The sequence below is a fragment of the Mesoplodon mirus genome (genome assembly GCF_964341445.2).
Source record: "Mesoplodon mirus genome assembly, chromosome: 3".
NCBI lineage: Eukaryota > Metazoa > Chordata > Mammalia > Artiodactyla > Ziphiidae > Mesoplodon > Mesoplodon mirus.
Window position 1 is genome coordinate 30,458,568 of NC_138978.1, and position 12,002 is coordinate 30,470,569.

The following is a 12,002-nucleotide window of genomic DNA, read 5'->3' on the forward strand; positions in this document are numbered from 1 at the left end:
CTTCTCCTAACCAGCACCTGCAACACACACCCTCTGCTTAGTTAGATGCCCTTTGCAGCATGGCCAGCTAGCTGGACGTCAGAACGGTATGCCTCCCCTTCCATTGTATCGAACAATCGTTCTCCACCAGGGGTGATTTGGCCCCCAGGGGCCATTGGGCAGTGTCCACAGACATTTTTGGTTGTCACCACTGTAGGGTGCTACTGGCATCTAGGGGGCACCTTACATGCCCAGGGAAGCCCCCTTCACCCCAAAGGTTTATTTGGTCAAAAATGTCAATAGTGCCGATTTATCACTGAGAAGTGGCTGCCTAGCCAGGACTACACTTTCCAGCCCCCTTTGCAGTCGGGTGCAGTCATAAGACAAGGGTTCTAGCCCAAGGAATGTAAGCAGAAGTGGTGTGTGTGTCACTTCAAGGCTTACCCCATAAAATCCTCCCACCCTTATTCGTCCATTTGCTGGCTGGATACAGAGCGTTTGGGGTCCCTAGGGGATGGCAGGGCCATGAGATGGAAGAAGCCTGGATCCCAAATCACCCTGTAGAGAAAAGTCACCCACCAGTTTGGGACACCTGAATTGGACTGTTAGGTGAGAAATGATCTTTAACAGCAAAAAGACACCAAAATATTGAGGTGTGTTACAGCAGCTAGCAACACCCTCGTACACCCCTCCATGTTTTTTCTTCAGTATCATTTGCTTACTCCTCACTCATTCTTTTATTTGTGTAGCCACAAACATTAATCTGCACACCAAGCTCTGTGCTAGGTGCTGAGGAAACAAATATAAGGAAGAATAAGTCATGACCATTGGTCCTCGCCTTCAGGCTATGGATAGTTTATTGGGAAAAGAGTTAAACAGCAAAGCATAATGACTCTGGGAGAATTACAGGATGTTATGGAAATGAGAAGGGCTTCTAGCTCAGCCTGGGGAGAGGGGCAGGTAAGAAGTGGCACCTTCCAGGAAGAAAGCAGAGTGGACAAATGCAGGGAGGTAGACCCAGCAAGAAGAATCTGCAGTTCTCACAGCGGTCCAGGGTGCTGGAGGGCAGGCAGCAGGGGCACCGTACCTCTGCTCTGCGACTCCCCAGTCTCTCTGTAATTGACAGCTTTCTCTTTGGCTGCCCCCGCAGTGGACTGGGAGTTCCCTACAGCAGAAATCTTCTAGAGGTCGCCTGAGTCCCTAGTGCCTGTGTGGTGTCTGGCATCCTCTGCTCTTGGATGTCCTGCAGGATGCTCTGCCCCAGCCTGCTCACAACTGAGCTCACCTACTTCTGACCCTGCACCACAACCTGCCCCTCTGCTCCGTCCCCCATCTCAGGAACCAGGTTCCACTCCACCCAGTTCCTGAGCCAGAAACCTGGGGGGTCATTCTGGCCTCCCCTCTCACTCAGCCCCCACATCCAGGCAGCTCCCAAGTCCTCTAAATTCTGCCTCCTTAGCATCTCCCAGGTCCTAGCCAGGTCCCCACATCTCTCTTCTGGGTTTCTGACAGCAGCCGCATAACAGGGGCCCCCAACTCCGCTCTTGTCCCATCCAACATGTCTTCCGTTGTGCCGCTTTTCTTTTAAAACACTAACCTGATTTCACAGCTTCCCTGCCTTTCCCCGGATGTTTCTCCACGGCCTACAGGGTGAAATCCAAGTTCTCTGCTAGACCCTCCCTTCCTGCCCCTGGCTTCCCCTCTCTCCTGTGCCTCCTGTCTCCCTACTGTCCACCCACCATGCTCGCTCCAGCCATTCTGAGGCCCCTGCACTCCTGAAATGAGCCGTACTTTCTCTCTCCCTTCACTCTGGGCCTTTGTGCACGCGGCTCCCTCAGCCTGGAATGCTCTCCCCTCCTTCTGTGTCTGGCGTTCTCCTATTTGTCCTTCAAAACCCAGCCCAGACATCAGCTCTTACAAGCAATCTTCACCAGTGCCATTCAGAGTACCTGGTCATGGTGGGCCTTCAGTAGATGGTTGCTGGATGGATGGATGGATGGATGGATGGATGGTTGAGTAGGTGCTTGGTAATGTTTGTGGAATGGACCCAAAGGTGTCTCTCCTAGACTCCATTATCTGAATTCCTTAAAGAAATGCCTTCTCTGGGTTATGATTTAATGTTATGTTGTCTTCAGAGAACCCTGATGTGAGAAACTGACCAACTTAATGGCATTTCTGTCTTTATGAAAACAGAATTGAATATATGGCCCACTATGTCACTCAGTGTCCTTTATACAAGGACTCATGATAAATTCACGCTTGGGGTTATTTCCAGGAAACATTTTGTCTCTGCAGATGAAGATGGGTATTCTCTGCTGTCAGAAAATAAAAACCCTGCCTTCCGACGTGTTTCCGTTTTTGCTTTAGCTGACAAATAGGGATACCCAGTTTTATTACCTTATTACCTCCATGCCTCCTGACCAATTCAGGGACCTGAGAGCAGCAACTCTTTCTGCTTTCTTTAGATGGAGTCAGTTCTTGCTTTATCCTTCGATGCTGTAATTTTTACTTTTTAATCTGAAAGCTGCCTCAAATCATCTCTAGTCTAAATCTTAAATGAATGCATACTGGTGACCAACGTCCAGGCCTGGAAGTTAGGGATGGAAGGACAGAACACCAAGCTTCTAGTTGAGTGGGACCCCATACAGAGCCTCTCCAGGGATTCTTGGGGCTCCTCTCATGACAGGGGTCTGGCAGGAAGGCCAAAGCAGAAGCGGAAGACCAATTGCATTCCAACTCTGGTGCCACCTAACTGGGCCACTGCTGACAAGTCATATCCTTTTCCTCCTCCAACTATGGCTTTCCTTTCCCCTGACTTTACATGGAGATCTCATCAGCCCCCATTTTTACATTAATAGCTAATAACAAGAACAATAATCGATATCTTTTATGGAGGGCACACCGTGCACCAGGCACTGTGCTGGGAACGTTCATAGATGTCCCTCTTTGAAACTCTCCCCCTCCACACCTGTCTAGTGTTTCCATCCCTTTGCAGATGATGAAATGCCAGAGAAGTTGAGCATGTGCAAAGCCACCCTTCAGTAAGTAGCAGAGCAGGAATTCAAATTCAAACGTGTCTGCCGCCACCGCCCAAGCTCTTAACAGTCTCCTCACAAATGGGCAAGGATTGGAGGCAATAATAAGAGATGAAATCCCCTGTGGAAATGGTAGGGATCGCTGATGACGCTGCCAGGAAAGAGGAATCCAGAGCCACAGCTTTGCTTCTAGCCTCCTCTGGTGTCCTTTCCAAAGTCCTGGAAAGGGCTGGCTACTCTAGTTTTTGTTTTGTTTTTCCTTTTTTGGCCTCGATGCTTGGCTTCCAGGATCTTAGTTCCCCAACCAGGTATCGAACCCAGGCCCCCAGCACTGAAAGCCCAGAATCCTAACCACTGGACCACCAGGGAATTCCCAGGGCTGGCTGCTCTGAAGTCAGGTTCAGTTCCTGGGACAATGTCCAGGGGAGGCCCATTCACGTGACAGATGGCTACACCCTCCTCTCTTCCTCCTGTTCTGGGGTTTGTCCCTTAAGAAGCCTGCCTGCAGTCTCCCTATGCATGGGGCCCCCTCTGGGCGGTTTGACCCTTTAGGCATAATCCACTCTAGGCAACATGTTGCTTTAGGCATCATGTCACTGTATTTTTCAGGGTCCTGCAAAAAGTCTGAGGCCTGAAAGTGTTATTATTAGTAGCTCCACAATACAAAGAAGAAAACTGCAACATTGAAATCAGTAAATATTTAATTAAATGCTAAATGTACCATTATGTCAACTTCATTAACTGTTGAATTTAGTAGTCATAAAAATTTCATTACATCTGATAACAATTGATAAGTTGGAGTTTTCTCACCACACAAGATCTCCCAGGTAGGCACCAAGATTGGTGAGAAATCATAGCTGACCATAAATTAAATAAATTATTCATGGCCAAAAATTTGCAAAAGCAAAATGGCAAAAAAAAACTTTCAATTTTCTTTTACATCCAAAAAGAGATATTTATGGTGAGAGCTGGGTGTTGAAACTATGTTAGAGAACGGACAGGGCCTCCACGAGTAAGCTGTGAATCACCAAAGAACGTAGGCCGTGCCCACCTTTCTGAGTTCTCCATCCTAGCCGTGTTTGTGTCCATGATGGAAGGAGAGGCTTCGGCTAGAGAATAGGTAGGGAGAGTTGTCTCCTCCTGAGTCTTTCCTGGTTTCAAATAGAAAAGCAAGAATCCCAGAATCATAAATAATGATAGCTAACATTCACTGGGTACAATGCATGTGCCAGACTCACTATTCTAAGCACAGCTCGTGTATTATCTCAGTTGCCACAAAACAACTCTATGAGGTCAGTGTTTTATTATCCCTATTTCACAGATGAGCAAACTGAGGCATAAAGAGGTGAAACAACCTGCTCAGGGTAATAGGGGTTCACAAATTGAACCCACTGTTCAAGGTGCTGAAGGTAGAATAGTGAAACCTGGTGCCTGCCTATTTTAGAGCTTGAAGCGAAGCAGTCAATGGTCCTGGACACCATTTCACGTGCTGGGCACAGAGTATATCAGTTTTCCCCACACCTGCTGTGTAGCAGGCACTTCTGGAATGCTTTGCTCCCTTCCTGTGACAATGTGTAGGCTAGAGGTGTTATTCATCTCCTAGCCCTGTGCCTTGCACAATTTTGGCCATGGTTGGTGCTAAAAAACGGACAAAGCCTAGAAAGGCTTAGTTGATGATTCGAGTCCATTCCTCCATCACAAAGCAAATTTTCCCACTACAGCTAAAGTTCTCCCTCCCTACTCATAGCACAGAAGCTGTTATTGAGAAACTCCAGTGGCATGCACTTCGATGTAATCAACAAGGAAACTAATATACAGCACTTTTAGGTGTCTCTTGTGTGCCAGGTGTTGTTTTAGGGGCTTTCGTTTGTTAAATAATTAAGTAGTAATAGGACATTTACAATAATTCTACAAAATAGATATTCTTTATTGTCATCCCATTTTACAGATGAGGAGACCAAGTGTTATGAGCTCATGGTGTCCCTCCAAATTCAGATGTTGAAGTCTTAACCCCTAGTGCCTCAGACTCTGAGGTACTATTTGGAGATAGGACATTTAAAGAGTGATTAAGGTAAAAATCGGGTCTTTAGGGTGAGTCCTAACCCAACATGACTGGTGTTCTTATAAGAAGAGGAGATCAGGACATAGACATGCACAGAGCAGAGACCATATGAAGACACAGGGAGAAGATAGCCGTATATAAGTCAACGAGAGAACCTCAGGAGGAACCAATCCTGCCAACACCTTGATCTTGGACTTCTAGCCTCCAGAACTGTGAGGAAATAAATTTCTGTTGAGTAAGCCACCCAGTCTGTGGTACTTGGTTATGGCAGCTCTAGAAAGCGAATACACCAAGGCATAGAGTAACTTGCCTAAGGATACATTGCCAGGAAACATGAACTCAGAATTTGAACCCAGGTAGTCTGGTTCTAGAGTCTATGTGTTTTTCAATAATGAAAGTGTTCTCTGTGCTGTCCAAAATGGTAGCCACAAGCCACACATGGTTCTTGAAATGTGGCTAATGTAACTAAGGAACTGAAATGTTAATATTACTTACATTAAAATTAAAATAGCCACATGTGGCTAGTGGCTACCAGATTAGATGTGGTTTGCTTATACTAGCTCTAAGTACTCCACTTAAGTATTTTTTCATTAAAGCATAGTAGATGTATAATATTATATAAGTTACAGGTGTACAATATAGTGATTCATAATTTTTAAAAGTTATACTCCATTTATTGTTATAAAGTATTTGCTATATTCACTGTGCCATATAATAGACCATTATAGTTTATTTTATATCTAATAGTTTGTATCTCTTAATCCTCTACCCCTATAATACCCCTCCCCCCTTCCATCTCCCCACTGGTAACCACTAGTTTGTCCTCTATATCTTTGAGTTTGCTTCTTTTTTGTTATATTCACTAGTTCATTGTATATGTGCTTTTTAGATTCCACATATAAGAGATATCATAAAGTATTTTTCTTTCTCTGTCTGACTTATTTCACTTAGCAAGATGCCTTCCAAGTCCATCCATGTTACTGTAAATGGCAAATTTTCATTCTTTTTTATGGCTGAGTAGTATTCCACTATATATAGATAGATAGATAGATAGATAGATAGATAGATATCTTCTTTATCCACTCATCTGTTGATGGACACCTAGGATGCTTCCATATCTTGGCAATTGTAAATAATACTGCTATGAACATTAGGGTGCATGTATCTTTTTGAATTAGTGTTTTTGTTTTTTTGGATATATATCCAGGAGTGGAATTGCTGGGTCATATGGTAGTTCTATTTTTAGTTTTCTGAAACACCTCTATACTGTTTGCCACTTAAGTTTTTTGCAGACTCTTCTAGATACCTCAGCTCTGTGTTCCAAGAAACACACCCCTGTCTTTGCTCTCTATTCCTGGTGTATTTCGTGTTTTGTTTTGTTCTGTTTTGCAATCCTTGGCCCCTGTTGCCTAGTCTCCTGCTGAAGGGGAGAAAGAACAGAAGGAATGAGTGAGCTGGCTAACTTTCCAGAATCCTGTGGCCTGGGCATTACAGGGTCGTCGGTGTTCTGCTCTAAGCATGGGTGTTAGCCAACCAAATGCCAAGCAGCACAAACACTGAGTGACATTTTCAGAACTATTAATATTTCATCAGAAGTGATCACTTTTCCTTTAAATGCACTATCTTAAAAGGTTTCTACATTCTTAACTATAATTTTATTCAGTCTAGGTCCTCAGAATTTTCCCCAAAGGAACACATCTTCAATTTTATAATGAAAATCAAAGGGGAATCAAGCTCGGATTTTAAAATTTAGAGTCAACATTTCCAGGAACTCAGGCCCTCTGCCACCTCTTCTCTCCCCATTGCCTCACTTTGTTGGTTAGTTTCCATCAGAGCCCTTATTTCATCTGTAATTAGTACTTATTTACTTGCTCTGCTAGTTGGCGATCTATCTCCCTCCACGGGAGAATATAGGGTCCATGAGAGCAGGGACCATGGCAGTTTCCTTCACCTTCATGCTTTCTCACTGTCCCACTACTCACCAGCACAGATACTCATCAGGATCTGGGGAATGAATGAAGGATGGGAGAAGTGAAGACAGTTGTTAGGGTCACACAGCAAGTAAGGGGCAGTGTCAGGATTCAACCCTACATGTACAGACTGCCATCTCATCTGTTCGCGTCCAGGCTTCTTTCTTCTTTCCCGTCCATCCTCTTGCTCATCCTTTACTGGGGAAACACTGGAGGAACAACCATTGACTCCTGGGGCCAGAGAGGCCCGGGCAGACGGAGGTCCCATGTTGGTTCCGAGTTTAAGGAAGCCCCTCCAGTGTGGGGCGGAGCCCACTGAGCAGCAAACAGTTAGCTTAGACCTCCTCTCTGCACCTCCACCCACCTTGGGGACCGCTGAGCCCAGCGCTGGAGAAACCAGTCTGTATCAGTAGCCTGGGGTGCCTGGGTTTGAACCCCAGCTCCCCGCTTCCTAGTGGGCCTTGGACACACCCCTTTAGGACTTTGAGACTCGGTTTCCTCAAATGTAGAACAATAATACATAACGGTACTAACTTCAAAGCCGAGCGCTTGGCACATGGTAAGCGCCTGGTCAAAGGGCAGTTAGGGGTGAAATCAGTGATCCCCCGGCAGGGACCGGCTGGCGTCCAGGTGGGTACTGAGGAGCCCGCGGCGGGGCGAGCCGGGGCAAGGTGCCCTTGACCTCTAATGGGGGAAAGCGCTCTTGGGTCCTCTGGCCCCCGCCCCCACCCCACCGGGGGGCCTGGGGCACAGACCGGATGCAGAGCGCCCCGCGCACCGAGCCGGAGCCGTTGAGAGGAATTCCAGCGCTGGACGGGAAGAGGGTGGGAGCCACCGGCGCTGCAAATCGGCCCCAGCCCCCCCGCGGAGACAGCGCCTTTTAAGGCCTTGGGACCCTTTCCCGGTCCACCCCGCAGTCCAGGGAGGGGACCGTGCCAGGTGTCTGCTGGGGGCGCTGGGGCGGGCACTCGGGACTATTCCTGTGGGTGGTTGAGCGGCCAGGAGAGGGGGACCGGAGGGGGCGTTGGGGCGAGCAAGGCGGGGCTCGGCCGGGCGGGGGCACTTGGCCCTCGGCCCTTGGTGGGCGCAGGGTCCCTGGGAAGGCCCAGTGAGAAACCGATGGTGGGATCCCGGAGCCCGGTGCCTAGCAGTGTGCCAGGCCCTCACCAGGTCATCCCCCAGGCTTAGCCAGCGATAATGGGCTGAGCCCCGGGCGCTGCCAGGAGTCAGGGGCCGGTGGCAACGGGAGAGTGCCAGGGACTGTGGGGAGAGCCAGCCCTCCCCTTCCAGCTGTTCCCACATGTCATTCTGCCCGCCCAGGGGCCTGGTTCCTGAGCTCAGGGGGATTCCACGGTAACTAAACTACTGTATTTTGTTGACTTTTAAATATTTTCTTCTAAGGGAGAAGGGGGTGGGGGGCAGAAGTCAAGAAAGAACAAATAAAAACAAATCAAAATAAGTACCCCCTCCCCAAAAGAAAGCTGTCCTCCATCCATCACTTACACACAAATCGAAGGCCTCTGGACATAGTCACCTGCTGGACCAACAGCTGGACAGAACTGACCTCCTGCCCCATCCTCACCTCCCTTTCTGTTGAAGGAGGGGAGGTGGTGGACGGTCCCCCTGTCTTCGAGCCCTGGGTGGACAAAGGGGCTTCCGAAAAGAGAGGAAGAGGATGGCCAGTGGGAATGGGCAGGCTTTGTCCTCAGCCCTGGTGGCCAAGTGCCCCTCCGCCCTGGGCCCGTTCCCCAGGTACATCTGGATCCACCAGGACACACCCCAAGACAGCTTAGACAAGACTTGCCATGAAATCTGGAAGAGAGTTCAGGGCCTGCCCGAGGCCTTGCAGCCCAGGACCTCCAAGGAGCAGCTCTCTGCCCCCATGGCTGGCACCCCAAGAGACAATGGCCTCAGCTTCCAAGAAAAGTGAGTGTCCCCTTACGTGACCCAAGGGAGGAGGGAGAAGATGAGGTCTAACCCTCTGGGGGAGTGTTTTGACCTGTTGTTCAGTCTGGTTAAACCCTGAAGGCTGTGTACTTTTCCTCCACCCACCATGGTCCTCTGTCCAATAGGAGCGTTGATTGGGATGCTGAAGTTACCTGAGTGAAGGGCCAGACCAGGGCTGTATTTCTGCTGCCTCTGTACCAGCCCACTCAGGGGACATTTCTTGTCTAAAGGCATTGGCAACTCCAAGGTAGATCTGAGGACCTTGAAAAACCACCCTAGCCGGGGCTGAAGGCTAGAAGTCCGTGGCTTTCCCCAGAGGCAACTAGAAGATCCTTCTCCCCTGCCGCCCTCAAAGGCTAGGCATTGGCACAGATGAGTCTGATGATTTTAAACCACATCTGGAATTCCCTAATACAGGGAGCAGCTGTCCCATTCAGCCTCCATAGAAGCCGCTGCGAGAGCGCACATCAAAATATTTACTGGGAAGGCACTGACATATTCAGAGGACATAACAGAAAATTAAAGCACAGGAAGATGGCTGTAAATAGCCCATTTCCTGGATGGGAAATCCTGTGTCTGGGAAACACAGAGCTAAAAGTTTCTCCACCAGGGCAAAGTTGGGTAGATGTTTTGGGGGACGGATATTAGAAAGGAGAGGGAGGAACAGAGAAGAAGAAAGGACCTTGTTAGAAAAAGCAAGTAAATCCGGCGAGTTATTAATGCCACCATTGAGCACTTGTTTACTGCTTTGCGTCTTCAAAGTGGGCTGCAAACATTAATTAATCCTCCCAGAGTCCCTATGAGGCAGGTATTCGCATCCCCATTTTACAGATGGATTAAGTGTTAATAATTAAGCGCTAATAAAAGACTAAGTGATAATTAAGTGTTACCTCTTCCAACGCATGCTCCAGCTCAGCTCAGAGATGCTCTGGAGTGGGGGAACCCTGCAGGCAATTATGGGCTGAGTCTGGTTTCAGGGATTTCTACACAAGAGCTAAGAAAGGCAAAGCGTAACCGCTCCCCAGTTCTGCACTCCATGCTGACCCTTTTTGGGCTTATTTACTTGCTACACATGAAGGCGAAAGGCACTTTGGCTGTTATTGCCTCCCCTGCCCCCTGCTCAGCAGTGCACAGCTGGGATGGGAATGGCCTGTCTACAGCCAAAATCCTGCTGTCCTGCCCTCCAGCGGCACTGAGACCCTCTCCCCTGCCCACTGCCATCTGCTCTGGGACAGGGCCTTAGAGGGGGCCTGTGGGGCTCTGCTCAGCTCTCAGTGGCCAAGGAGCTGATTGGCCACTTTGTGGACCAAGGGTCAGTGGCAATTTCCAGTAGATTGCACCCTCTCTGCCAGGTCACACGGAGTTAATGGAAACAGACTCTATTTCCAGTCTGCACTTGGCCGAAAACTGAACTGGCACACCTTTGGCCAGTCGCTTAACTCCATTTGGCCTTAATTTTCTCATCTGCAAATGGAGGATGATATGCCCTGCCTTGTCCATCTCAGAGTTGATAATGAGGATCAAATATAATGGGGACAGGAAACTGAAAGCTACATTATTCCAGTGAGGCTGTCCCTAAATGCAATTCTCAGGGTTCAGGGGTTTTGGTTGCTGTTTTTGTTGCCTTCAATCTGGGGTTTTCACATTATGCTCATAGACCTTAGGGTGCTTCAGGGGCAACCTGGAGTCAAGTGTCCTGGTTGCTGGGTACCGATCCCCACATCAGCCAGAGCTGTTCGGCTTTTATGGGTTTTTACTTACTGAAGTTCTGAGTAAAGGCTGCATTTGAAAACAGGGTTCTGCTATGAGAAAAGAGGTAGGAAACCATTGCCTTAGATGAATAAATGATATCATAATCGTGCAGATATCAACCAAGTAGAGCACAGTGAGCTGTTCTTGAAATAAAGGCAGCTGCAATGGTGGAATCATAACTCTGGTTGCAGATCGCATTTCAGCCCTGTGCCAGCTGTGGGATTTGTTTAATTTATGTGAGCTTTAGTTTCCTCATCTGCCAAGTGGAGATGATTACTATACATTTCATTGGGTTGTTGGGACGATTAAATGGGATATTTAAACATTCCCGGTAATAACTAGGATTTGTAAAAATTCCTTGTAATAAAGATGATGATGATTTCCTTAAGCCCTACAATTATTACATGAAGTGGGTACTATTTTAAACTCCCCCTCTTTTTACTGCTTGTTATGCAAATGTTCAAACACATAAAATAGTATAATGAATGTCTGTCAATCAGTTTCATTAATTATTAACTTTGGGCCATTCTTGTTTCGATTCCTCCCTCCCCTATTTTTCAGTCAGATCCTTTTTACAGATGAGGTAACAGGTTTGGTGGGGTTCATTTCTTTGTCCGAGGTCCTACAGTTAAGAAGTGGTGGAGTTTCAGGAAAGAAACCCAGGACCATCTTAGCCACTACGTGATAGAGTTAGCTGCCTTCTCCTAGAAATTAAGGCATCTTTTTGGAGAGTCAGAATATTCGGCAGTCCCATGTTCTGAGTGATCACACATAGATAACAGATTTCAAATCCAGGGAGCTGTCCAGCATATTTGTGGGATGGCTTCAGGCCCACAAGATAACCTCTCAGCTAACCTGCCTACTGTTTAATTTTGTAAACCCAGTTTGGGTTTTGGAGATGCTGACTGCTATCAGGGAAGGTAGATAAGTAAGCTCTAGAACTCTTGTTAGCCAGATTTTTTTTTTTTACTTTGTCCCCATATATCATAGAAACCCAGACATTTCAAGTTTGAAAGGGATCTTGAAGGCTATCTTCTGTTGCTTGAATCCCTTCCTCGACATCCTTGCCAAGTGGTTATCCACTTGTACACTTTCTTAGATGCAGAGCTCGCTACTTCCTAAGGTAGCTCCTTCCTTTGCTATGAACGCTGACTGTCAAAAAAACATTTTCTTCCTTGCTGAAATCTGTCTCTATCAAACTAATACCCATTGATCTGGATTCTGCCCTTAGGGCTCCAAACCAAATCTATCCCCACT

At 47.5% G+C, this 12,002-nt stretch overlaps 1 protein-coding gene across 1 annotated transcript in view; it reads left to right on the forward strand.

Annotated features, from left to right (window-relative positions):
- The window catches only part of LOC309799105 (uncharacterized protein C1orf94), a gene marked incomplete at both ends in the record, with an annotated part of 49,152 nt that overhangs the window by 3,480 nt on the left and 33,670 nt on the right, over nucleotides 1-12,002 (forward strand). Inside the window, 3 exons of the mRNA XM_082612122.1 lie at nucleotides 7,800-7,870; nucleotides 7,964-8,154; nucleotides 8,646-8,972. Coding sequence (XP_082468248.1) covers nucleotides 7,800-7,870; nucleotides 7,964-8,154; nucleotides 8,646-8,972 — 589 coding nt within the window. The remainder of the gene's footprint in view (nucleotides 1-7,799; nucleotides 7,871-7,963; nucleotides 8,155-8,645; nucleotides 8,973-12,002) is intronic.